The sequence below is a fragment of the Merops nubicus genome, unplaced genomic scaffold (genome assembly GCF_000691845.1).
Source record: "Merops nubicus isolate BGI_N331 unplaced genomic scaffold, ASM69184v1 scaffold4038, whole genome shotgun sequence".
In the NCBI taxonomy this organism is placed as follows: domain Eukaryota; kingdom Metazoa; phylum Chordata; class Aves; order Coraciiformes; family Meropidae; genus Merops; species Merops nubicus.
In genome coordinates, this window is record NW_008624991.1 from 38,721 (window position 1) to 66,699 (window position 27,979).

At 37.6% G+C, this 27,979-nt stretch overlaps 1 protein-coding gene across 1 annotated transcript; it reads left to right on the plus strand.

The window, feature by feature from the left end:
• STIM2 (stromal interaction molecule 2) lies at positions 1-27,666 on the plus strand. The gene is made up of 11 exons (XM_008945515.1): positions 1-126; positions 10,915-11,029; positions 17,457-17,568; positions 18,249-18,346; positions 19,721-19,898; positions 20,807-20,984; positions 21,578-21,745; positions 21,957-22,057; positions 22,307-22,545; positions 25,956-26,157; positions 26,949-27,666. The coding sequence occupies exons 1-11, from the start codon at positions 64-66 to the stop codon at positions 27,427-27,429; spliced, it is 1,935 nt and encodes a 644-aa protein (XP_008943763.1). The 5' UTR covers positions 1-63; the 3' UTR covers positions 27,430-27,666.
• Positions 27,667-27,979: the final 313 nt, after the last annotated feature.

Below are 27,979 nucleotides of genomic sequence, written 5' to 3' on the forward strand. Positions count from 1 at the left end.
TGCAGTTCCCTCAGCCCACCGTGCTTTACCGAGGAGGACCGGTTCAGCCTAGAAGCTCTCCGCATGATCCATAAGCAAATGGATGATGACAAAGATGGTGGTATTGAAGTAGATGAAAGTGATGAGGTAGGAGGAAAAAACCTTCACTTGCACAAACGTGAAGTCTGTCTCTTCCCCCCACCTCCATGTTATATAGCTGCTCTTTTATGTTCCTGCACTTGAGTAGTCATTGCTGATTTTTTTTAATTCAGCCCTTCCCATAGCCAGATGTGGAAGTACAGCTTAACTTCTAGAATTGTCTAAAATGGAATATTATTGTCCATTGTTCTAGTCTAAAGGAAGTGTAAGAGGTAGAGAAACAGTGTTGATTTAGCTTGTAGTGAGGTAACCAAGGGTTGATGTGATCTGTCACCTTTTAACTTCTAAGTTCCAAGGTTTTCTTGCCTAAGGTATTGCTCGGCTTTCCTGTTTACCTTAGATCTATTCCAGGCATTTCATGGTGCTAAACAATACTTGTTACAGTCTACAAAGCTTTCTTATGTTTTTTTGCTTATGGTTTATGGGCAAGTTGTAAGCACCTCCTGCTGTAGGTTAAGATTGCTAGGTGAAGTCCTATGAACTAAAGGTGGTTATTCAGACCTGCATGAAGTGTTTTTGTGATAGTGCTTAAATGAATTCGGTAGGCAGGCTCCTGGTGGTCTTGGGAAAGAACTTGCCCTTGTGCATACTCAACTTTACTATTGGAATTTTCAAAATTACTAGGTGAGAATGGAAATATTCTTGTAGTTCCATTCTTCTTACTGCTTTTGATTTCTGGCAGTTGTCAGGTACAGGCTTGAGTATGGAATGGGAGCGAAGATGTCCCCTCATCTCCTGTCTCCTAAAAATGAGGGTATTGTCATGTGGTTCTGAAGCCCATTCTCACTGGAGGTGAGCAGGAGAAGAATCTAGCCCTGATTACTCTTCCCTCTTTTACTAACATCTCAGGGAAGATTGCTTTCTCTAAATAAGCTCAGTTGTGAATTATAATTGTCAAGTATAATGTGAAGCTAGTCACTTTTCTGTGTGACTGTACAAACAGCACCAACAGTGCTTGGTTTACAGGAGTTTTGTGAAGGAATACAGTGCAATAGAGAGAGTGGTCCAGGATAAGATAATGGACCCTTTAACTTTGGAGGAAGAAATCTGGTCTGTACCTTAGGGAGTGTCATGGTGAGGAAGTTCAGTCACTGGAAATGGTCTAGCTCTGTTATTGCAGAATTTTTAGTTACTGTCATTAATGTATGGGACAGGAACAGTCCAGTCTGCAGTTTGAAATGTTTGTGGTGGAGTGTGAGCTTCCTGAGGAACTTCTCTGTACTGTGTGATTCTCTTGATTTGTGCTACATCTGTGTATACTTGTGCTACATTCATGTATAACAAATCTATGAAAACCCAACCAACCAACCAAAACAAACCAAAAGCAACTAACCCACTGAAACATTTATGCATTCAGAACTTTTATTAGTATTCCAAAGGTCATTCCTGGTTTCCAGTGCCCCATCTTTATATCTGACTTTCAAGTTTTTTCCTGTTGCACAGGAATGTCAAGATAAACCCAGGTAACAGAAGTTAGTCTTAAAATGACTGAAACTAGAAGCATTCAAAAGGGATACTGTTATAGCTAGGGTAACAGATGAGTGAAACTGTATAGTCAGACCATTCACTGAGCTTAAAATCAGATGACTGAAATGTAGCCCTTTTCTCTAGCTCATTTTTAATCATTGAAGAAATATTTAATAATCCCCCACAAATTAGCTTTTTCCTACATATATTTACCATGCAAATCAGTGATGAGTGTGTATTTGCATAGAGTGCTTTCTTCTGAGATATAAAAACCAAGTCTGAAATCTATGAGAAATGGAATTGATTTGGAAATTCTTACAGGAATCCATAAGCTCTTGTTGTAGTGCCCTTAGTGGATCTTTGCCAGAAACTTGAAAGATCTGGCATTTTAACAACATAGTTACATAGTTACCAGATTACAGTAAGTCTGAATATATACTCAGTATGTCCTAATATACACTTTTTCAAAGCCAGGTTTTATTTGTTTGGTCACAGTGGGGAGTGCTGCCTGTTTTGACTAAGACTGAGGACTGATAATTAAAAAAAGCTTTATTAGAAGTAAAGCTTACATGAAATAGAAGGATTTTACTTAACAGCAGGCTAATGGATTTCCTGTTTCATGCTGCATGGTTTTTGCTTGCAGGAGTCCTAGAAGAGTATTATATTGGCTATGTTGATTAGATATTAATCCACTTTTCATTTGGCAGGAAAAATGTGATGAAGTATAACTTTCTGCTGTTTTACCAGCACTAAAACAGTGTTACAAATTACAGGTGTATAATAGACCAAGAAAGGAAGTTCTTGTTACCTTCCCATCTCATAATAATTTATTAATAAGAGCTGAAGGTGTTGAACTATTTATTTTAACTATTTTAATTTGCTAATCCTGTTGAGAAATCCCAACAGTGATTCCAGACTTTTCATCTTCATGCTATTATTTTTCATAATGTTCCTCTTGCCCTGCTTTGTTGCAGCTTTTCCTCTGTAAAATGAAGTCTCGCATAAAACCATTCTGTAGAGGAAGAGTTTCTTTATGATATAAGACAATTTGAACTGATAAAATAAACTATGTCCTCAAAATTCTCTGATACTGAAATCCTTTTGGATCTACATTGTGAGGGCTGGAAAGAAGCTCATATTTGACCTTCATGAAATGGATGTGGGGAAACCTGAACTAAATTTTTAGCATGGGAATTCTTATTCGTTTAAACACAAAGGATCTGTTGAAGTCTTCTAAGGAAGATAGAGGGGCTCTAGTTTGACTATGAACTGGTAAGATTTTTTTTTTTCCCCTTATTCTTTGGTGTGTGCTACTCAAGTTAGACTAGATGGCGTAATTTAAGAGATTTATGCAGATTAAAAAATTCGAGCTTTTAAGTTCCCTAGAACATACTTTCCTAACTCTACTTACAACAAAATACTTGGAAAAAAAGAGGTTTTGTCATAGCTACTCATACGTTTGTATCTTTTCATTCAGGAATTATCTTGTTTTCTAATACTTCCTCTGAATTTTCAGTGTAGAATTATGTACTTCAAAACAAGACGCATAACTTGAAGAAAAAAAAGTGATTTAGATAATAAATTTGTGTTGTAGAGTATGCTTTACTGTGCAGTTACTAATTTCTGTAGAGTCAGGGTATGGTACAGCAGAGAAGAGGAAAAAGGATATGGAAAAAGACTTCTAGTTGTTGTTAGGACAGCCTAATATGAATGTTTCCATAAAATCTAGCTCCTGGTATTGTTACTTTATTATTAACATAAAAAAGATTGCAATTTTTTTAAACTGGCTTGAAAAGGTAGGCTGTCAAAGGGTAACTGAAAGGGAGGATGTATTGCTAACTGAGGTTTTAGTCATGTGCTGTGAGAGCTATCTGCCTCAGGAAGCATCTGTTGCACCACGTGTACATGATTCTTTTTAATGATGAGTTGACACAAGCAGCAAGACAGACTTCTTGTTTGTTCAGTATTTACATAGGTTTTTCTTGTTTCCAAAGAACCTGCACATGTAGATCTTGCATCAAGTAATTTCCTGAAGGAATCTCTTGGCAGAAACAGAATAATTTGATGTTTTTGAAATATTCACATCTTACTCTGCATCTAATGTCACCCAAAGCTAACAGCATGAATTTACGGCTTTGTGTGGGATTTTTGGATAGATTGCTTAATACTTGGATATTTTGTTTGAGTGCTTTCATGAATGCACTCGTATAATTACCTGATGAGAACACACACCACACACCCCCCCCCCCCCCCCAACTACCAAAGCCCAAGAAAAGACAAAGTACGTTCTGTGGAGAGGGAAAGATTGCAGTACTGAAAGCATGAAATGATCAGTGAAGGGTTTATAACAATATGGCCAAAGAAGCTGAAACGTCAGGGGTGTTCTGCCTGACATAAGATACTGTCGGGAGGCAAGAATCAAAAGGAGTCTTTAGTGGCCTAAAACAGGGAGGGGGGATTGTCTTCTGTACAGCAGTTAAAGCAGAAAAAATAGCTAGTGTGATCTGATCAGGAATAACAATAATAATACAGCACTTTGGCTATAGTAAGTTGGACAGGGTTAGAATATTTCTAAATGGAAGCTGTGAAGCTATTTATTGAGGGCTTGAGGTCATCCTTGCATCCAAGATGCAAATAATCCAAAAGAGGTGGAGTCTAAAGAAAGTAAAAAGAAGAATCCAAAAGGAAATAAAAATGGAGAATATGGAGTTCAAGTGTAAACAACTCAGTTAAAGAAAGATAATTTGTAGAACTGAGGTGAGTTCAGGAATGTATGCTTCAATACACCCTCCTGTTAGTGCAAGTTTATCATTAAAGGTTTTACAATAAAGGACAACCAGTTCATGCTCTTATTACTTATTTTAATTATGTCATTAATAAATACTAGTAATTTCTGGTTGTTTATGTTTCCATTCTTGTAGCAATTAAAATGGTACATGCATCTGTACTTCTTGATCTATTTTTTATAAGCTTGCTAAATGAAAATATTATGCATCAATATTGCTCTGTTAGAATCTGGAGAAATAAAATTTAACATGTAACTTCTCAACGTGAAATTATTTTCTGGATTACTGCTGAAGCAGAGCTGTCTATTCAATTTCTATGAAGATGAGTTGGTGAAAGAGGTTTGTGGATATCTTTGTTCTTTAATTCTGTAAGAGAGATAAAAAAAAAATGAATGAAACATGGTTTACTAGTTTGGACCAGAGACCTATTAATTTCAAATATCTGTTCTGGACAGTGGTGGGTGCTAAATACTTAGGGCAAAATTGCAAGAAATTCCATGACGGGAAATCATGATAAGATAGATTCCAAGATAGCATGGTGCTCCCATTTTAAGTATGTGTATTTTGGATATTAGGAGTGTAAAGTGAGATGAAAAAACTTCCAGAATTTAATATTGAATTTGAGATGATGTCAAATGAAGAGCCCTTCTGTGTTTTTTAAAAAATGTAAATCAATGTGCATAACTGATGTTGATTTTGATTGTTATATCTTTGAGGGAGTAAAGATTTAGCAGATTTTTTTTTTTTTTTTACTGGGGGAGTACAGGTGTGTATGGAACAGATATTAAAAAATACTGGATGACATACTTCAAAAGTTTGATCTCCCTTCATTTAATGCATCTTGGGACTTTGTTAAATTTCAGGAGCCTGGCTCAAGTGTTATCGTTTCAGTTGGCAGAGATTCTGCCACAGACTGAACTCTTGCTTCATTTTATTGCCTGCAAATAACACACTCAGCAAGAAGTTAAATATCCTTTAAAGTTCCCTTTCTGTTCTGGTTTCCTCTTTATCATTTTTATAATAAAGGTGCTTAAACCAGTGTTCATATTTGTGTAAACTATTTTATACTTCAGTGTCAGCTGCCTAGGCAAAATTCTGCATGCTAGGGAATACCTGTTGCAGCAGCTCAGAAGCTGAAAACATGGGACCTGCTTTGCATAATACCGGGATGGCCCCCAGTGTCTTTTACAGCTCACTGTGCAAGAACATTCTGTTAGGAAACAGGATTCCTAAACAGCCCAGCAAACATTTTCCCCCAAAGCTGTTGAGTTGCTTGAATTTCCTTAGTTTATTGTAGTTCTGTTAATAGAGGTCTTTCTGAGTTGAGTCTTACCATTCAACTGTTAATATATTTGGCCTCAGGCAACAGTGTCTTTTAGCTTCCTGAATTTTGTAAGCAACTCTCAGCATGACTACACAGTCTGGTTGTTTGTGTGGTGTGTAGTTTCGTTTTTCTTGGGAGGGGGTGGTGGTTTGTGTGTCGTTTGTTTTGTTTTTTTCTTCAGAGAAGGATAGATAGAAGCCAGGTCTTGTCTGAAAACGTTAGGAACGTGCTAGACTACAGCTGTGCCTGTGCAAAGAAGCCCTGTAGAGAGGCACCGTGTGTTATCACGGGTCCTGTTGCATAGAAACCTGTTGCAACGTGATTTGGATCAGACCTATCTCATGCCTTGCCTCCTTGGAGCTACTTAAGCTAATATGTAGCTGTCTGCACCTGTTCATGTAGCACTGCGGGCATTTAGTCTTGCTACAATGAGATGCCTCCTTGGAAATCCTAACCTTGCAGAGACTGCAAGGTTTACTTTGCGGTACGATAGATACAATCCTATTTTGAACTGCAATAACTTTTTTTTTAATAGAATTTGTAGATTACTTAACATATACCTAGTAACACTTTCAGAGCTACGTCCTACAGTTTAGTGGTAATGTTTTTATTATGCTTAAATACATTTTCTTAATTTTACTGTGCAGTATTTTAGAATTTGCCATCATAATTTAGGCAATAAGTGTGACATTGCAGGAGCTGGAACAAGTCTGGTGGCAGCAGACAGGAGGAAATGTACTAAAAGGCTGTCTATGGTGACCAGCTGTATCTGAAGGTAGGATTATAGGAAAACTGAAGTTGTAATTCCTGCAGCTTTTGTTTTGAAGAAATAAAAGTGAAGGAAATAACACTGTTGGAGTAAATGCTCAAGGAAGGCAGTAATTCTTAGCCAGGAGATGTCACAAATGGCTCTCAGAGTGAACTTCTCAGAGGGTTTATTTTAAGTTGGTGAAACTGAAAATACTAAACTTGAGCCTTCACCCAGAACAGAATATAAACATAGCACGAGTGCTTCCTTCTGCAGCTAGTGATTGTGGTTAATTTTTCATTTCCACTGGCGAGCATCTCCTGCAGCTTCCATATTCGAAGATGTTTTAACCTTCCTTATTGTTCTGTATGGCTTTGGTTTGTAAGTGGTCTCTTCCTGTCAAACTGCTATTGCATTTTGGTGTCTTTTCTCATATTTTTTTTTTTTTTTATTTTATTTTTTATTTATTTTAAGGGTCAGGTGTGGAGGTATGTTGTGGTTTGTGTGTTTTGGTTTTGTTTTGTGTGGTTTTATTGTTTGTGGTTTTCTTGATTTGTTTTAGTGAGTCTTGCTTCAGGATAGGTTTTGGTTATAGCTTGACTGGATTTTGGTGAATGTTGGTGTACTAAAGGCTTTCTTAAGTGGAAGGAAGGCTGTGGTATACCTGATGCTGTGACTCTTCCAGGACTCTACAAGTCCTGTCTCCTCCAGGGAGGAGAAAGTTTCTTCTCCTATTACACTGCTGCACCCTAGGCTTTGGGGTGTGAATCTTTGTAGAGACAGTTTTTAGGTAATTTATCTGCTGCTTTCTTGGTTTCAAGTTTGTAGTCTTAAAAGGCCTTCTCTCAAGTAATTATGTTGGCTAAGATAATCCTTATTTGTTTTATGTTGGAGCTTATTCTTTTAACCACCCTATTTAGACTTATTTTCCTAACCTTTTCTTTGTTTACTTAAAAGATCAGGGCAACAGAAGAGAGATTAGCTGCCATGACAAAGAACAGCAAAATCCTCTTTTTACTGGAGTTGGTCTGTTTTTATGGCTTTCTTCAATTTAGGACACAATTTCTTTTCTTAAAGGGAGAACTTCCATATTAGGCCACATTTGAAACAAAGATCTTTTAAACAGAAGAAGGATGTTTGGTATTGTGTATCTCTTCATTAGTAAATATCTTCATTCTTTGGAACATGACGGCCTCTTTCTAGCTATACAAACTGCACCATTACCATTGGGACCATCTGGTGTCGGAGAACCTTGTCAAGGAAGTCTTTGTGGTTATTCTGACAACATCTGGACACAATATGGGTAGAACTGAACAGAAGAGGACCTCTTTTCTAATAGAAATTCTCATAAATGCATAATCTTTCCTCCTGAAGAGTAAATGTGTATTGATTTCTAAGTGCAAACTACTTACAAGCTCATCTGTTGAGAGTTCCCTTTAAAAAAAGGACTTTGTGAAGTACCCTAAACAGTCTCTCAGTATAAACTAGAGATTTTCCGCTCTCATGCTCTTCTCTGGAGAAGACTTGTGCTTCGAGCTTTGTTTCTTTTCTGTATTTGTGCTGAAATGTGGTATCATCGGGCTTTTCAGTCGTGCTGCAGCAGCGTGCAGAGTGTGGATTCATTTGTTAGCTCTTGCTCCCTCTGCGGGCTCCACAGCCGAACGACACGAAGTGCTGCGAGTTTTCCGGGAGCTGTTCTTTGCATTGCTTATCTGGGTGCCAGGGTAACCTATGTCCATCCTAATTTTAAAATCAGAAATCTTTCTTATAGTGCTTTAGGGCAATATGCAACACCTTGAAGCTTTTATTTTTATCAGTTGGCATCTTCCTTCTTTATTGCTCACCCTGTATGTAGAATTGTTAACAGCAATTCAGATTTTGCTTGACAGCACATATAACTGTTTAGTTGTTCTTGAAGTATTTTAAAACCTTCTCTGACAACTAGCAGTAAAGATAAAAGCAAGTTAGTTTCTTGCAAACAAAAGTGATCTGAGATAGGAGTTTTAGCAGAGGAGATGCAAAATGTGCTGAAATGTTGACATGCAGCACATATTCCATGCTGTTCCTCTTCAGATACTTGATCGACTTGCGATATTTGTTTTTAAAACAAATGTCCATGCCTGACATTTGGAGTCTCCAAGGGCAGTGCATCACCTAGTGCAGTCATTAGGAAGCTGAAGCGTGAGTGTTAACATGTACTTGAAGGGAGACAATCTTTACAGGGAGGGATGTATAATACATTCTCACTGTCTCTTTAGTACATTTTTCCACAGTTTCCTAAAAGACACTCTGGGAGGATGATAGTCGATAGCAGGTAATTGCAGTCTGAAGGGAAAAGATAAGGTGGACAAATGTCAGTTCTTTCCTGCTGCTCCAGCTCTGGGACTGTACTGTAATCTGGAAAATCTTAGAGACATTAATGAATAAGAATTGTTTCTTTGTTTGATTCATTTTCTTCAGTTTACCCTCTAGTAAACTCTGGAGTAGGAACAAATAAGATAATCTGCCTTTCATTGCACTTTACACGTTAGTTGTGGAAATTGCCAGCATCATGGTAGTTGTGCCGATTTGGGAAGTACTCAGAGTTCACACTTGGGCTGTGAAATATGCAACAGAGGTTATACAGCAGATATACATTTGCATACAGTTAGAGCAATCAGTCCTTTTCTGTGCTTATTGTACCTTTCTACAGTTGTTGATCACAGTGTTTTGGAAGTTCTGTAGTTGCCTCTGCCTCAACAGGCTGCTATTTTCAATGTTCTCATATCTTTCATAAATGTCTTCCATATTTCTTGGGAGTGTGTATATACGTGTAGCTCTGTATTTATGCCTTATATAGGGAAGAGAAGTTAAAACTGCTTGTGCAACTTGTATACACTATTGAACTATTTTAGGAATCAAAAGACTTTAGAAAGCTAATGTGTGACAATGAAAAAATTTTGAAGTGGCAGGTGAAGAAGGGATTTGCCTCAAGTCTGTATTTGGAATCAAAAGACATGTATGGCTTGGACTTTATCCCAAGTCTCACAGTTGGAGGAGAAACTTGAACCGTTTCCCATATCTTTAGATTATACCCTACTTCCTAATAAGAATGAAGTATTCAATAAGGGGAAATTGATAAGTATTAGTTTTTTTTCTTGCATCTATCTACTATTACACACTGTCCCTTTGTATTACGAGTTAATAAGAGACTTTCCAGACTTGCCTACAGTTTCTTGAATGACATAATCTCTAGATTTGTTATAAATGGGGCCTATGCAGAAAGCTGTGCAGGGAAATTATTACCAGGACTAAGTTTTAACAAGTGGAGTCTTCTGGAGACTGTTGCTTACTTGGCCTTCTTCACCTCTTCTTGAGGTAGTAATGACATGTTACTAACCACATTAAAAAAAGCTGTTTTTTGAGTTAGCTGTTATGACTATCTGTGGCTGGTTTTGTTTGAGCAGGTTCATCCTTCAGGAACTGAAGAAAGCCAGCCACCTACTGTGGAAGACCACTTGGCTCTTATGTTAGTTTTATGATAGTAACACTAAGGCCTCCAACCACAGCTCATGCTGTGCTTTTAGGGACCTGTCTATGGAGGGTTTCCACTATTAATGGCAGGTAGTTTGCCAAGGAGTATTCTGACTTTTCTAAGCCTGTGTGAAATAAAAATGGTTTTTACAGTCCTGGGCTATTTTTTTTTTTTTTTTTTCTGTTATGTGTTTGGAGAACTCATTTGTAATGACTTCTGAAATACTGATACAGCAATGCCATATATGATGTGATTGCACAATCTGCCTTTTTATCATGTTTACTAAAAGGCAAGGCATGGTATTTTGACAAAGGCTTCCTATTAATTACTGAGAATGAAAGAGGTTTGTGTAATGCTTCTGTGCTTGGAGTGTCACCACTGAGGAATGATGAGCAAGAAGAAAATTGGTCCAAAGATGACTTAGGTTGTGTATGCCTTTTTTTTTTTTTTAATTTGATGAAATAGAAGTCAAATTTTTATTGTCTAATCAAAAGACTTACCCAACACCTTTCTCGCATCCCTCAAGCAGTTACATTTAACTAGTATAGCAGGATTCAGGTATTGCTCATCCATAAAGGATTGGCACATTTTCAATTTTTACTGGGTTTTATCTTCAAGTAGGTGAAGGTGGTTAAATATCTTCAGAACAGACAGGTGTGTGGTGCATTCTTGTAATCACTGTAAATCTAAGGCATACTAATAACGTTAAACCTAGTATACTAGCACCTTCAGTTTTTCTAGGATTTAGTCATTGTGAAAATGGAATCCTGCAAGAGTGTTTAACTTGCTTTCTGAGTTTTTGATATAGTCAACTTAAAAGAATTGTATACCGCTTGCATGGGAAGAGATAGTAATGAGTCTCTTCTGTCTCATTTCATTGTTTCTGTTTAGAAGTGGTTGTTTTAGAACTTGAGATGATGTTTTCCCTTTTCTTCAGTTTCTAAGGGAAGATATGCAATACAAGGATGCCTCTAATAAACATAGTCACCTGCACAGAGAAGACAAACATATCACAATTGAGGATCTGTGGAAACGCTGGAAAACATCTGAAGGTAGGTAAAGAATAAACGCTAAAAATGATAGTTGTTATTGAAACAGGCATAATTCAACAATTTTTCCACCAAGTAGTTCAGAGTAGTAAACAGATGACCTCTTACAGCATCTTCATGAATCTGTTTTGATACTGTTGTTTGTAGATGTACATAAACCTGACTAAAAACTGGTTCAGTCCAGCTAGTGTTAATTTCCTCGGTATGTCTGGAAAGTTAAAGTTGTTAGGAAAGTATCCTCTTCCCCTCCCCCAGCCCCGTGACATTCAGAAGGTGTTATGCAATGGTGAGCATATAGAGATCTGGGATTAGTCAACAGCTCAACAGTGGCAAGTGGGAACAAAAGAGGAATGAAACTAGGAAAATGCTATTGGTTCGTTCTGCTAATTGTAGGAAGTCATTTAAGTGCTGTCTGAGGTAATACATTGTTGGCTGTGTAGTAAATACCTACATTTTAATCAGGGATTTTTTAGCCTCATCTCTTCAAATACTCTTTAAATATTGCAACTAAATTATCAGAGAAGATTATCTGCTTACAATTGTCTAGCTGATGAGTAAGTCTTCAAAACTAGGTGATATTGATACCATGAGTATCTAATTCAGTTATATCTTTGTTTGAGGTTGCTTGAATGTCGTGAGCAGTGTGAGTAAGACTCAAAAGATTTTGAGAGGAATGTCTGATTGTATGGTGTGTGCTTGTAATGGCTTTACTGTGCGTCCTGTTGAGGAAACTAAAGCTGCACCACAGGGAGGCCCTTAGACTGAGATTCCCAAGCAATGTCAGCAGCAGTCTGGTGGCTGTTAGAAAGCATGAAGCCCCTCAAGTAATAAACTATTTTCATTTAATATTGGGTAACGTGGAAAGTACTGTTTTTTTTTCCTAGATGTTTTAGGAATTTTGATTTGTTTCTTACAGGCTGATAGTTTATAATGCCAGTTTAATGCAATTTGACAGCATTTAAACAAGAGGGTGAAAGGTAGTGTAAACAATGGTATCAGTAATTTGAAATTGGGTTAAGTAGACTGTTGAAGTATTTCTCTGAGAATTAAAAGCTCGATGTAGTGCCCTGGACAGTGCTTCTGCAGAAGTCTATTCTGGATCTATTGCTGCTTAGTTTATGCTGAGTAGAATTACCCTTTCTTTTGGATAAAGCTTGCTTTATGTGGATGTTTGCCTTAAAGTGTTTGTCAAGTAGCTTAAAGTTGTTTTCTATTTAAGATATTGGTGATGTAAGACAGATAAGGCTTGGGGGAAGAAAGTGAAAACGTGGTTTATGGTATAGTTAGTGTGCTATTGCTGTTTGGTGTCTCCTTTTAGGATTAAGAAAAACAGAGGTGATGTTTAAGTAATTGCTTGAGAAGGATCTTATAGAGTGAATGGAACCCTAAGGATTAGCTCTATTTAAAGCTTTAAAAATTGCCTAATAGAATAAAAAGAGCTTCAGAACATTGCTCCTTAATATTTCTGGCACTGGGCAGGCTTTTGGTATCTCTACCTGGTGCTGAATCCTTAAGACATAAGGTGTACTGGTGCAAATTAAAGGAATTTGGAGGCTTCTATAGGTTTTACTTGCATGGAAGGAATCAAATCAGCATCTAAATCTTAAATAGGTATCTAGCCTATTGCTCTGTTCTTACACAGTTTCAATGTCAACCTTAGCACAAAACAAGACCATTACATAATTTAATTTAGTAACATCAATTATTTATGCTTTCTGTGATCATTTTAATTATTTAATTTCATAATCTGTTTCCACAGAGAGATCTTGGTTTAGAGGAACGGCTAGGTACTAGCATAGTTGTTTACAGTATCCAAAACTCTGCTTTATGAAAGTCTTCTGTTTTCTAATATTGCATGTATCTGTTCTTTAAATGCAAGTATATGGCTGTTGTGTGGTATTTGCTCCATTTTCTTTTTCACTGAGCAGTATTTATACATACACAGAGCCTTTCAGCTGAAGGATAAAGCTCAGTAGTTACTGTTGGCTTAAAATTAAGATACATCTTCAGTATTTTGTTCTTCAAAGCCCTTGAAGCGGTGGTAGCTGTGAGTGCAGCAAAGGGGACAGATGAACATTCCTTTTACTGTCTGAATAACAATCTTTGTACAATTATCTTTGAAAGTTCTATCTCAGGGGTGTCTATCTGCTCTTTTTTTTGCCCCTTTAATGGGCTAAGATCATATGAATTTGCTGTCTGAGGAGGGATGTGTAGGTATTTTGTCTCACCAGTAAGGGAGTCTGTAAAATAAGCATGGGGGCCTTAAGCTGGATAGTTCTCTGACCTGTCTTGGTGAATAGGTGTAGTGATGCAGGATTATCCTCCGAGACTTGGTTTTGTAGCAAAATAGAACTGTAGTGGTCAAATGTGGACTTCATGAATAACAGTTTACTAATCTCAGATTAATCTGAGTCCTACCAAAAATAATTTTTTTCCCCTTTATTTTACATTTAATATATAGTATGTCCTGTAGACTGCTAATAAAAGAAAAAAGCTTCTCCCCTGCCTTTTGTGTTACTATGTCTTTAACTTCTTCCTTCTTTGTGGATAGTAGAAGCTGACCTGCAGTCTGGTATGTTATTTATTGGGGGAAAAAGATGAAAAATTGCTTTGTGTGTGATCACCTGTTGTTTCCTGAGGTGATGTTGCACAAGTGGCAACTTGGACTAAACTGCATACCACAAAGGTATTATGGTTGCCTTGCACTTTCTTCGTAGATCATCTCAGGTTTTCAAAGCGCAGAGACTGGAAGTGCCTGCAAGCAGGGCTTGGCTAAGCATGAGTTGGGTGACACTGTGTGCTATTCCAGGCAGGAGCAGTACAGTGCTGCAGACTGACTCTTCTCTGTGAGACAAAGCAATAATTGTAATGTAAAACTATTGAAAAACATAGTCAGGGTCACTCTTCTCTTATTTTTTGGTTTTCCATGCTGTTTAAAAGCCTACTGGTGGCACCATATTTCATGCTGATGTTGCTGCTGAAGGTCCTGCTAAAATAAAAACTTCTGAATTCTTTTGTGTGCTTGATATATAGAGCAATCTTGTGTGTTTTGGGTTGTGTGTTTGTTTGGTTCCCCCCCCCCCCCCCCCTCTCTCTTCGCCTCCCCCCCCCCCCCCCCCCTCTATTTTGCCTGGTCAGCCCATTGTCAGCTTTAAATCTAATATATGTCTGTCATTCACTCCTTGCTGTGAAATACTCTTAGTGAGTAGTTTGATTTCTGAAAGGCATAGGAGGCCCACAGGAGTGCTGAGGTTGACACTGTAATGTTTTGCTTCACACCCCCATGCCTTGAAGCACTGTGCTACACAGTAAATTTAACATGAAGAAGTGGTATATAGCCTGAACTTCTAGTCAGCTGTTAGTGTGGGTTAGCAAGGAGCAACTTTCATACAGGGCCAGCTGGAAACTACTTTTGTTGTCTTAACCTTCAGACATGTTGTTATAACAGTCTTAAAAAAAAAAAAAAAAAAAAAACAAAAACCAACTTTTTTGTGATCTGAAATAGAGCGGTCTAGCGACCAAGTGCTGCACTGGGCTGTAAACCCCTGTGTCTTCTACACCTGCACGCCCAAGGTGTGTTGCTGACACTCCCTTTCTCAAGATGTCTATTTGTGAAAATAGTTGCGAGAGAGAAGGATGTTATGATTACTTTTTAATGCTATTTGAATTTGATTTATAGTAATTGGCAGCTGCTACTCTGCTGTGTGAAGCACTGTATTCTTTTTGGGTGATTAAAATAAAAATTGCAACCCTGGCTAATTAGTATTTAGAACATCCTAACAGGCAGTACTGATCAAGATGAATTTCAGCTGGCCTGCTTGCCTTTCAGTACCCCAGCTGTGTATTGTTTGTCTTGTGTCATCTTTCAGTAGGCTTGAGCTACTTCTACTGATGGAAGGCCAGTTTGCTTCTCAGTACTGAATGCTGTTGTAGAATAAACATGTCAGTCATAAGGCCCTAATACTTCTTACTCATATATAGCATATAGAATATATCAACAAAAGTGGCCTGAACTTTTTCAATGATATAAAGCAATCTCCCAGAGCTCCACTGTGTTGCTGCAGAAAAGGGAGGACAGACTAGTCTAGTGTTTGATTCAGCCTTGAGAAGTTCGGGATTTGTTGGCATTGACACTGGAATTCCACTAGTGCAGAATTGGTTTACATGATCTATCTAAATTTCTTATGAAATACTTTCATGGGCAGGAATTAAGTAGGAGTTAACTATATATATTGATTGTGTAGCTGAAATGGTGTCCTTTTAAATGACCACTCACAATGTATAGCAAGAGGCAATTGATTTTAGCTCTTATGTAACCAGGTACAAGTGTAAGAACAATACAGAAAGCACACGTTCTGATAGATTTTGTTTCCTCCTTCTTACAGTTTTTGTGCTAATGGAGATATCGCATACAGTGATAGATAATAAATACTAAAATGTTTATTTTTTCTAAATATAACTGGTTTGTTTGGGGAATTCTATGAAGGAAACAACTCAGTGTAGAACAGATGTGACTGGCTCTGCTGTAAACAACTTCAATATATACCTCATTTTTTACATTGTGTTTAAAATTACTACTGAATTATAAGAAATACAAATGTATGTAAATTTTGATAGAGTATCTACAAAATACATTCAGCAGTAGAAGTGAAACAATATTTTTTTTCTCCCCATCAACTTCTAGAACTCAGTGAATAGTGTGGATTCTGAAATTACATGGTCTGCACAGTCAGTGGGAAGGTCCGTAGTGTGTGGCAGCTATTTTAGGTGACTTTTTTTTTAGTCACATTAAAGCAATGCCTTTGCTTTGGATCTGTTTATGAACATATTTCTGGAATGCAGTTAAGGTGATATTTTCCTGGATTATGTTAGCATCCTCTTGAGATGCTTAGATTGACTTGAAAATCTGATCACTTACTATTCACAAAACAGTTCAGTATCATGTGAAAAAGATGTATTTACAAGTGGGGCCCAAACATTTTGTTTCAAAAACATAATAATGTGACAAAACTGAGTTTGTTGCAAGATCATTGTCTGGAAAACAGTTTGTGGCTCAAAAGCAGAGGAAGGAATGTGATAGAATGCTGAGAAGGTGGTGTAGCCATTCATACAGATAGGATAGGAGTGTTTTGTACTACAAGTTTATTTTTTGAAGCTCTAAGTAGTCTGTGAAATGTTTTGTCTTCAGTTATCTAGAGTGATGAAAATCTGAAATGCTTAAGCTTATCTTTCAGCTACAGTGGTGTAGATGAGACCTAGAAGTCCTTGTTTCAGTTTCAGTATGAACTGAAATATAAATTCGAACTTGGCTCTAGGCAACAGAAATTTTTCTGACTCGTTGGCCTTTCAGCAGCTCTTTCTAAAGGTTCATTGTCAAAATTCACCACTGAGAATGTGTCCTTGTGATAAGGTTTATAGAAAACTCTGCTCAGCATTGTCACGTGTAAGTAGTTTTAGATGGAGAAATGTTTAAAAAGGGGAAGGCGAGGGAAAGGTATTTTTTTGTGTGTTGATACATCTATCCAGAAGGAGACTATCACTTTCTTTTGTGTGCAGACCAACTTTTGCAGACTTCATAAATGGAGAAAACAATTTCCCTTTACCTTTGTCACTGTGTGGCTATAAGCTGTAGCAGCTGGCCTGTAAGGGCTAGAAATGTGATTCTTGTTGTTATTTGTAAAATCTGTGGGTTGTGTTTTCTTGGCATATCTGTACCTATGAAGGGTTTGTGGATTCTTGCTGTTATACAGAAAATTCTCAGTTATTCTCTACACATTCTCAAATATTATCTACATATTTCAATAATTTTTCTTAGTGGGTATATTATTGCATGTAATACAGCTGTTTTAGGCATATTTGAGAGAAATTGAATTGTTTTCCTGCAGAAATTCCGTCTCTCTGTATTTTCTTTCCATTGTTGTTCCTCTCTCTTCTGCTCCCATTTTGTGGTTAATAGACATGAACCTCTATGAAGATTCTTGTGAAAACAACTTCTTAAGCCATCATCCTAAGAAAGATCTTGAATGTTGCCTTAAATGGCTACAGCACCTGCTGATGTGTTTAGGTCTGCAAGAGAAGCAAGGACAAAAGGATTGAGGCGGAGATTGGTTTAAGCAGATAAAAGTCACAAGATACTGTCTTTAAATTAAAGCAAAAAACTAAATTATTCTGTGGAATTTTTAATAAAGAAATGTTCTATTAGTTCCATGCTTATGTGTTTATATTTTGCCTATGCTGCTTCTCAGAAGCATATGATGAAAAAGGCAAAATGCCAAAAACACCTTGGTCAGCATTAATGCTCATTTTCCTGAAATTATATTGGCCTAAAATCTCTTGCTCACTGTAACCTGCTTTTCTACTGCTTGTCTTCTGTGTCTTGCTATTGATTTGTATAAATATTAAAGGTAATTAAACTGACTTTGTCTTCCAGTTCATAACTGGACTCAAGAGGACACTCTACAGTGGCTATCAGAATTTGTTGAACTGCCCCAATATGAAAAGAACTTTAGAGATAGCAATGTCAATGGGACAACACTTCCCAGGTGAGTGTTTCTTCTGGATTTGTTTCAAGTAATTCCATGTAGCTTGCTGCTTTTGTCTGTATGTGGGAGCAACTGTGTGAACCTAAAGTGTAACCAGATATGATCGAATGCAAGAAAAGAGTACTTGGAATTCTGAAGAGGTAGCTGCATTTTTCTTCATGCCAAAATAATAAAAAATATAAATAAATCCTTGCCACACCTTTTATATGTTTTTTTTTTTTCTGTTTTTCTTCTTCCTGTTGAGGCTTTCATTGATGATCACATAATTCTGTATGGTAATGAACTTTCTTTTGGACATCTTCAGTCTATTGTATTAGGTATACATCAAAAACTACCTGCAGAACTCCTTTTCTTGAGCATAACTGTTTGAGTATTGCATGTACTTCAGAGCGTTGGTGTCACAAGTCTGCAAGTATACTGTTACCTTTAACTATACCAAATGGATTTATTTAATGATTATTGCAAAAAGAAAAGATTAGGCAAATGATGGAATGTTCTTCCTTTGTCACAAGCCGATAGACTTTTTTTATAGTGCTGCTCTCATTGTATTACATCTTTCACTTTAATTGCATAACAGCATTTCCCAGAGTTACATAGATTATAGTTCATATATTTCTTTCCACAGACTGGCTTTGAATGTAGCTTGTGGAATAGGTAACGCTTTGTCTTGTCATTAACAGGATAGCAGTAAATGAACAATTGAAAATAATAGACCGGAGCCATAGACAAAAGCTTCAGCTTAAAGCCTTGGATGTTGTTTTATTTGGACCTCTCACACGTTAGTAACTTTGGATTTTTTTTTTCTTATCTCTTATTTGTAAGAATTCAGTAGAGAATATTTTCAGTGAGACTTGACATTGTAGGTAGAACAGCTTATCCATTTTGTGGATGTGCTGATGGATTGCTTGGCACGTGTTCTGGAACTGGGCAATGAATTGAAAAAGGTTATGAAAATACTGGGATCAGGACAAAGGTTCACTTCTGTGTGTAAGACTGTGTAGAAGTAACCCCACTTGACAGATAGATGTTGGCTTTTGTGTCACAAGAAGTGACCTCTAAATGTTTTTTATTGTTTAAATTACACTTATAGCTAGCTAATGTTAGTCAATTCCCAGTTAATTTGTACAAGTGCAAGCTGGGATGCTGAAATGAGAGGGGATGACCTTCCCCAGGGAATTAAAAAGGACATGGTTGTGTAAATCCTATACCAGTGCCTTTTATGCAGACCTGAGTTTAAGTGCAGTTAACCTTAATACACCAGGTCCACATCTGACCCATTGTAGCATTTGCAGACAATTCCTTACCACGTCACCAGTGGCCTCACATACTTGCTTTGTACAGTTACAGATATGTTGTGGTACTCTGCGTGTCGAGTGTTCCTGAACCTAGGAGACCCTTCCAGAGCTTGGTGGTCAGTTTGAAGAGTAGTGAATGACTTTGCAAAAGTCAGGTTAGGTCTGAGCTGAGTTAGCCTGACAGATCTAAGCTGGAGGTTTTTAGGAAAAAAAAAAAAAAAAAAGGCACTTTGTCTTATACCTTTAATGACAGCAAAAACTGTCTTTTAAAAATTTGTTTTACAAAGAAGCAAGTGACTGTAAAAGTTATTCTGACAAAGAAGTGTATGTGAATCTTAGGTATGATACTTAGACAAACCAGGTTGGTTTTGCATTTAAAGTGTTTGCTTTTCAAAAGTGTTGCTATTAGCCACTTACCCTTTTAAAATCTATTTTGTATAAGTGCATTTTTAACTCTGCATAGGGTATTTCAGAGGGTGCTGACTGGGGGGAGCTTACTCAAACATAACTGAAGTTCTTACTGGCCTGATTAAAGGCTTTGGGGAAATTGTCATAACTCATTTAAGTAAAGTTATAGGCTACATACTGTAAAAGTTTAGTAAGCTTTCCTCAAGCTAATGTATGTTTTGGTATAGATCAAGCAATTCTTCTCTAATACAATCTACTTATGTTGCATGGAAAGTGCTCTGGAACCTGTTTGAGAGGTAGTTTTTTGGAGATGGTTTGAGATAAATGAGCTGGAATTCTGTTTCGCATCAGGTTCTGCCACCTTTTTAAGCTGTGGAGGAGGAAAAAAACTCCTTAGTCTGTTTTCTGTATCAATGAGCTGGTTAATGATGATGTTATTCCCTGCACAGGTCCCCCTCACAACTGGATGAAGGATTTTATATTAACAGTTTCTATAGTTATTGGTTTTGGAGGCTGCTGGTTTGCGTATACACAGAACAGAACCTCAAGAGAACATATCACAAAAATGATGAAGGACTTAGAAAGTCTCCAAACAGCAGAGCAAAGTCTTCTTGACTTGCAGGAAAGGTATAAAAACAAAGAAAGTTAATGTTCAGTTGTCCATTTGTTTTGATGTTAAATAGAAATACATACCCTTTATGGTCATAAGTTATTTACTTTAAACTGCTTTAGATATTTGTTCGTCTTTAATTTTGCCTGGAATTTGGGATTTTGGTGGCAGTATGTTTTTGAGTAGAAATTGCTCCTGGATATTTTAGCAGGTAACATTAACTTGGGGATGAAGGTAGAGAATAGAGGCTCAATCTTTATTTCTTACATATTTAGAGGTATGTACTGGTATTTTAATATAACTACCATTTATTTTGGAATGTGTGCGTATATGGAAATGAGAATATTTCTCCTGTTTTTAAGCTCTTGTGATTGAAACACCTAGACTGATTCTATTGCTTATTTAGCAGTGCGAGAGTTGATAGACTTCTCTGGTGCACCTCTAACTCAGTCATCTGTAAAGACCTGTATTTCATTACACCTTTAATGAAGGTTCACTTAAAAGTGTGTGTATTTTGTCTCATGTGGACATCACGTTGTGTGATGCAACTGCTGCTGATTCATGAAGCTCGCATAGTCTTTATTATCACAGAATGGTTGAGGTTGGAAGGGACTTCTGGAGGTCATCTTGTCCAGCCCCCCCTGCTCAAGCAGGATCATCTAGAACAGGTTGCCCAGGACCATGTCCGAGCGGCTTCTGAATATCTCAAGGATGGAGACTGCTACCTCCTCAGGCAAGCCGTGCTAGTGCTCAGGCACTCTCATGGTGAAAAAGTGTTTCCTGATGTTCAGATGGAACCTCTTGTGGTTTGGTTTGTGTCCATTGCCTCTTGCCCTGTTGCTGGATACATCTTCTTCTCGTAAGGACTGCAGCTTTTAACAGATCTGCTGTATATTTTCTCCTGTTTTTTTGTTCAATTGTGAAGGCTTGAGAAGGCACAAGAAGAAAATAGAAATGTTGCTGTGGAAAAGCAAAATCTGGAGCGCAAAATGATGGATGAGATCAATGATGCAAAACGGGAAGCTCATCGCCTAAGGGAGCTGAGGGAGGGAGCTGAGTGTGAGCTTAGCAGGCTCAAATACGCAGAGGAAGAGCTAGTACAGGTATCTGCAAACTGTTTGTAATTCTAGTGTTGACTTGATATTCGTCCTGGTTTTATTACATCCTTAAGATTCATTTGAATGAACAAATTTTAAGAGCACTTAATGATTGTCTGTCAATCATGTCATTATCTAGTAAAAAAAAAGTCTTGAAATTATAAGAAGACATGCACTCTCTGTATTAGCTTTTCATAATGTTGCTAGATTCGTGGGACAAAGCATATACAAAAGCTTTTTTTTCCCCTAGCTTGTTAACAAATGACAGATACTAGTAGCTTCGTCTCCCTCTTCTGAGTAGCAATAGATTTGATTTATTGTCGTAAATAAAAATGCTGTGATAGAAAAATATTTAAACTTCAATTTAGGGACTATATATCTCAGGGGAAAAAAAATCTGAGTATAATATGCTATATGGAAATTCACATGCTATATTTTAAAAATGGCAGATCTGTCTTCCTGACAGCAATTGGCACACACCAAATTTCTGTAAAGCCCTAGTATGTTGCTGTGGGGTAAAATGGTGCTTATTTCACTTTTTTCGGCTGTCAGTTCTAATGATCCTCTTGGTGGCACTTTTATTTCTTCTTGTTTGTTAGGTCCGCATGGCTTTAAAAAAGGCTGAAAAGGAGTTTGAGCTGAGAAGTAATTGGTCTGTTCCTGAAGCTTTGCAGAAGTGGCTTCAGTTAACACATGAAGTTGAAGTACAATACTACAACATCAAAAGACAGCATGCAGAGATGCAGCTAGCAATTGCCAAAGATGAGGTACTAGCTCTTACTCTTCAGCTACTCAAAGACTTTTCTGATCTATTGCTAGATATCTGAAGTAGTAAATATAAATTATTCAGATAAGCATTTGGAATTTTTTTTCTGCCTCTGTTGTTGTTTCCTACCTGTCAATATTGCCAATGTTTTGTCGTGTGTGTTAAGTATAGAACTTCTAGTTTTAGGCACTTGATTTTATCTTGCTTTTCAGGCAGAAAAGATAAAAAAGAAGAGAAGCACTGTATTTGGCACATTACATGTTGCACACAGTTCCTCCCTGGATGAAGTGGACCATAAAATCCTTGAAGCAAAGTAAGAATATTACCAGGATGCATATTCTTTTGTGATTGATTATTCCTAGAACAAGGGAGTTTTCTGAGAGGGATGGACTTCAATCTTTTAAACTGCTTCACTTAGAAGTGCAAAACCATTGAGACATTAAAGTGCTAATATGTGGACAGCCCTAATGGATCTTCTAGTATGCTGGGACGACTACACTTGTGTTGCTTGGCTTTTTTGTTAGGAACAGTGTATGTAATTTTAACATGTTCTTTTCTTCAGGAAAGCGCTCTCCGAGTTGACGACATGTTTGCGAGAGCGTCTTTATCGATGGCAACAGATTGAGAAGATCTGTGGTTTTCAAATAGCCCACAATTCTGGGCTACCAAGCTTGACCTCCTCTCTCTACTCTGACCACAGCTGGGTAGTTATGCCTCGAGTTTCCATTCCTCCTTACCCAATTGCAGGGGGAGTCGACGACTTAGATGAAGATACTCCTCCAATAGTTTCACAGTTTCATGGTAAGTGTTGAGCACAGTAAAGAGCAGGAAAAAGTTGTGGGTACATGGGAGTTTTAAAGGCAGGTGGGAAAAGAGTGCTGAAATCAAATGAGATTAGATCCATGTCAAAAAGGAATGACATTATATCTAACATTCCAGATGCATCTTTTGGGACTTGCATAGATGGAAAACTGGGTTTTGCAATAAAGATAATGGGAGAAAAAGCCTTTATTCAGTTTCAGTGGAGGAGTGGGGGATAAATCCAGATAATGATTTTGAAAGTATGCTTGTCGTGCCACTTAGACAAATTTTATGAGTAATCCTGAATTTCTGTTAGCATGTTTATTCCTTCAGATGGAAGTAATGGAGTTAGTCTAGGGTCCCTTAAGCTACTAGGAAGATCACACGCTTTGAGAGGCCTCTTGCTACATAGCTTTTTAAACATTCTTTAATGACTGGAACAAAATTCTGGTTTTGTCCAAGGGAAGCTTTCAGGCAGAATGTTTGTGTTGGGATGCAGTGGGTTGTTTGAGTGTGAGGCAGAGAGGCCGAGTGCTGGAGGGAGGGAAATCCAGCTTTGGTTAAACTATGATTAAAATATACACACTAGGGATTTAGACCACCCTTGTATCCTGAGTCATTGCGTCAATACAAGAGCCTATTTCATGGAAGTTCTGATTAACTGGACTCTAGAGACAAATCGAAAAGATGAGCTCCCATGTGGCTATTCAAAGAAGCAATATCAGGCTGAGGAATGAGTAGGGAAGGAAACTTTGTCAGCTGTATACATTTTTCTTCCAGGGCTGAGATTCTGAGAAGAAAGTAGAACTATATTTTAAAGTACTCTAAGGAGAATGGTCACCACTTTGCTGGCTTCATTTAGAGTGCCTTGGGCACACATTTTTCTTCTGAAACCAACCTCTTTTTCTGCAGGCCACACTGAAAAGTTCATTAATCCCCTTAGTACTTACTGCAGGTTCTGATCACTTGTAAAAATACTGTCTCTCCAGTTGTCTCCTTTATACCACTTGTTCTTTTTTACACCAGTTGCCAAGGCTTTGATTCAGATCTTAGCAACAAATTTCTTGGATGGTCCAGTAAAATATGAGTGCCTAATATTTCTGCCCATGCAGAAACCTGTGGTCTGATTTTCAAAATTAAGAGCTCCATTTATTACCCTGGCTCTCCAGATAGTCTAAAATGACACAACTCTTAACTATATGTATAAGACTTAAGACCTGTGATTTTTTTTTTTTTTGGTCATTCTTCTCTGTTGAGTCTTGTACAGAAGTAAAGCCAGAGAAAATAGCGAAGTTAGTTCAGAGGAACTATGATTAGAGAGGGACTATACAGTTTATAAGAGCATACTTAGTTGAAACTTCACCGTATTCTTTTGCAATTATGGTTTAATTTTTTTTGTTAAGAATTCACTTCATTTTGAAGTATTTGGCTAATGGTGTCTCTGTGTTGAAAGTTATCTGAATCTTAGTAGCATTACAAAAACTTAAGATGTGGTTTTCTGTATTTTAATACAGAAGGAGAGCCCAATTTTGTTAAAAAAAAAAAAAAAGAGAAAATGGCTTGTCTCACTTATGAGGCTTCAGGCAGAGGACAGTGTGCAGGCAAGTCAGCTATGAGCAAGACAGTTTCAGTCTCTGGACCTAATCTGAATTATCTGGACTGTTACTTGCCCCAGCATCCTTTGATCTCTTTAAAACTGGCAAAATTTGAAGTCTGCCAGACAGACTTTGTGCTGCAGCAGTTGGGATGATAGACTCAAATAGTGTGAAGTAATAGATCTGCTTAATTAATCCTGAGCTAAAAACCAAAAGGGGATAAAGAAAGAAATGTACAAGACTGGAACAAAGCCGTTGCAGGAGAGTGATAGTGAAACTACTTTTTTTTGTGGACTGGTTAGAATTCAGCCAATTCCTCGATTTGGTGAGTTTCATTTGTACTAGAAAAATCTGAAGTTTAAATTGCCATAGCTGATTCCATCATAAACCCATGTATATATACCTACAAGGAACCAAACTGCCTATAACTTCTCTCAAAATTCACTGTTCGTACAGTCGGTGGTGGTTTTTTTCCCCTCCCCACCAGTGAGAAGAATGACATCTGATACACATGGACATGTAGTACATGTTTCCTAAATGGAGTCATCGTCTTTTATCTCAGTTCACGTTTGCTTTTTTAGGAATATTTTTGTAATGACACAAGCTTAATTTTGAGCTGCTTATGTCTGCTTTTCAGGTCAGTAGGGAATTCATCAAAAGTAACATCAAAAGTTGGGAGTAACATGACAACTGTAACTGCTCAGGCTGGTAGGAAAAAAAGTCTCAGTGTTGGTAAAGGTGCAGCTACCTGCTACTTTGTGGAACCCATGTTTCCTTACGCTAAGAGCAGAATGACAACTCAATCTTTTCTGAGTTTCCAGGAGTGGAAACTGTAATCTACCTGATGCTTAAGTGACATCTCAAAAAAATAAAATGCATTTGGTCAGACTAGACATCTTTGTCTACAAAAGTAATTGATTTTTTTTGTGTGTGTTGTTTGGAAAACATTTTTGAGCATCAGTTAGGGTGGAGTCTGTCTTACCTAAGGTGTAGTGCATTCTATGGGATAGTTGGAGGAGGGGTATGAGAAATCTGGAGGCTCATAACAGCTAACCTGAAGACAGGTCTGTGGATCTATTTCCATAGAAACATTGCTGTCTAATCATCTTTTGAAGTAGGAATTAGATTAGGAGCATTTTAGTTTGGCACTTCCTGTTGGATACTTTCCTGGTCAAGTCTTGTATTGTTGTCTCCACCCGTTCTTATTATTTTTGTTTCCAGAAATTCATAGTTGGTATGGAAAAAGGTGTTATCAAATAAGAGATTATTGAGCTTAAAAATGAGGTTGAATTGTATATTTTTCTATCATATTATATAAATGAAATTGGTCTTCAGTGTCTAACTTTCAGTTAATGCAGTGTATTTCTGTTGGGTATTTGGTTAGATATACCTACATTGCAAAACTTTCACATATTCTTTTAAACTCCAAATTGCCACACAAGTAAAATCCATGATATTGTGTAACAGGCTAATTTCAGCGCTGCCATTTTTAGTTGGTGAAGGGTTGGGAGTTTCAATAGAATCTTTCTCTTTGTTCTCAAGAGAGCATAACGAGCCAGAGCTTTGGTGCATGCAGTCAGAGTAATACTGGGCAGGCACAGAATTGCTGCAGTCACATCTTGGTTAGCTGCTTCTTCTAACCATGGAATGTGTGAGGTGATGCCAGTCTTTCTTCCTCCTAAACAGTCAAGCAATGTCAAAGTTGTCTAAGAATCTCTGTCGCAGAAGCAGATACCTGCTGTTTAGTCTTCAGTGTAGATATTGTTAACATCAATGTCACTTGGAGGGTTTTGGTTTGCTTTTTCTTTGCCTCAGGGTCCATTGTAAAACCTCCCAGCACACTGGCAAGAAGCAGTAGCTTGTGTCGATCGAGACGCAATGTTGTGCCATCATCTCCACAGTCTCAGCATGCTTTGCACTCCCCTGACCCTGACATCCTTTCTGTGTCGAGCTGCCCAGCTCTTTATCGAACTGAAGAGGAGGAGGAAGCCATTTACTTCTCTGCTGATAAACAATGGTACGGAGATTAGCAAACAGCACTTCGATCTCGGATAGGATTATTTCAGAGTAACAGTGTAGAGTTAGAGGTTGAACCAAGCCAAAAGTTAAAGTAATCTGTAGGATAATATAAATTAACGTAGTCCACATGAAACAGAGTTTTTGTCTGGTATGTGTATATAAATAGCTAGCATGTCATATACAGTTAAGTAATGTTACAATCCAGGGTGCACTGAACTAACCCTGATTCTCCATTACAATATGTTACTGGCTTTTACATCTGAAACTAGGATCAAAAGCAATGTCAGCTACTGGGCGAAGAGAAGATGGATGGTAACACAATTCTTACAGCATGTTGAGCGTGTACCTACTCTTGTTACATGGCCTCATAGGAAAAGGTTAAATTCCTTTTGGAAGGAGCAAATGAGCTTGTTGAAAGGTAGGGACACTTGTCCTGAAGAAACTTTTTGTGTATGATAGGCTTAAATCTCCTTCTTTCATTTCATAACTTTTCTGACTTCACGTGCCAGAAAGATGGTTTTTATTCTTTGAAATGAGATAGAAATGACTGATTCTGGGCAGATGCTGCTGCTCACAGAAACAAGATCGCAACAACTAATTATCTTAAGTTTAGATAAAGTGTTGTAATAAGTTAAAATTTTTAACTTTTTTTTTTGTAATTAACTACTAAGGAGAAGTGTGGGTGGTGCTTATAGATAAAGGTTCTTGATTCTAAATTTATTTCCTTTTTAACCACATGAAGTAAATAGTAGTTTCATTATGTTTTCTCCTCTCTTTCCTCTGACTCAGGGAAGTACAGGAAACAGGTTCGGAATGTGACTCCTTAAATTCATCCACTGGAAGGAAGCAGTCTCCTCCAGCAAGTCTTGAGATGTACCAGACACATTCTCCTCAGAAAGTATCCCCAGAAGAATTCTCACTGGAGGAATCATCTACAGGAGACTCTTCTTCTCTAACTGCAGATATTTCTAGGGGCTCTCCTGACTGTGTAGGCATGGCAGAAACTAAGAGCATGATCTTTAGTCCTGCAAGCAAAGTTTATAATGGAATTCTGGAGAAGTCCTGCAGCATGAACCAGCTCTCAACTGGGATCCCAGTCCCAAAGCCTCGGCACACCTCGTGCTCTTCAGCCAGCAGTGATAGTAAGCCCAGCCATGAAGCTGCTTCTGTCCCTAGGATAAGTAGCATCCCACAGGACCTGTACCAAAATGGTGAAAAAAACAAAAAGCCATCGAAAATAAAAAGCTTCTTTAAGAAGAAGTGTAAGTGAAGTGGGAAGAAGAAACCTGTAGAAATGTTGTAAGAACTCTATTTTTTAAATCTTTGGGAATGTAATTCCATTTGAGCATTCCAGACTGGATGCCCTAGTGGAATGCTCTGTAGGTCATCTATATTTAACTGACTGTACTGTCAAAGGTCATGCCAGCTGTCAATGAGAAATCATTAAAAAGTTCAGACAGTTTACATTCATTTCTGCCTATTTATTTCTTTTTTTTTTATTTTTTCTTTTTTAGTAGGTTTGTGGGGGTTTTTGTTGTTGTTTTGGTTTTTTTTTGAAGGGGGGCCTGGGGTGGGGTGTGGGTTTTTTAGTGTATTCATAAACCATTTTTAAGCCACTTTGGACTTCTAAGCTTTAATGGACTAGTAAGCCTTTGTGGGCTTACCAAAGTTTCTTGTTTACTGGAGCATCTTCCTATCTTTCCATAGAGCTAGGACATTTATCTACTGGACTTCAAGAAAAATAAAAGAAGTAGAACTCCTTGAATTGCACTACTGTCTTACAGACTGGAAAAGTATCTCTGCAAGTGAAACTGAAAGAC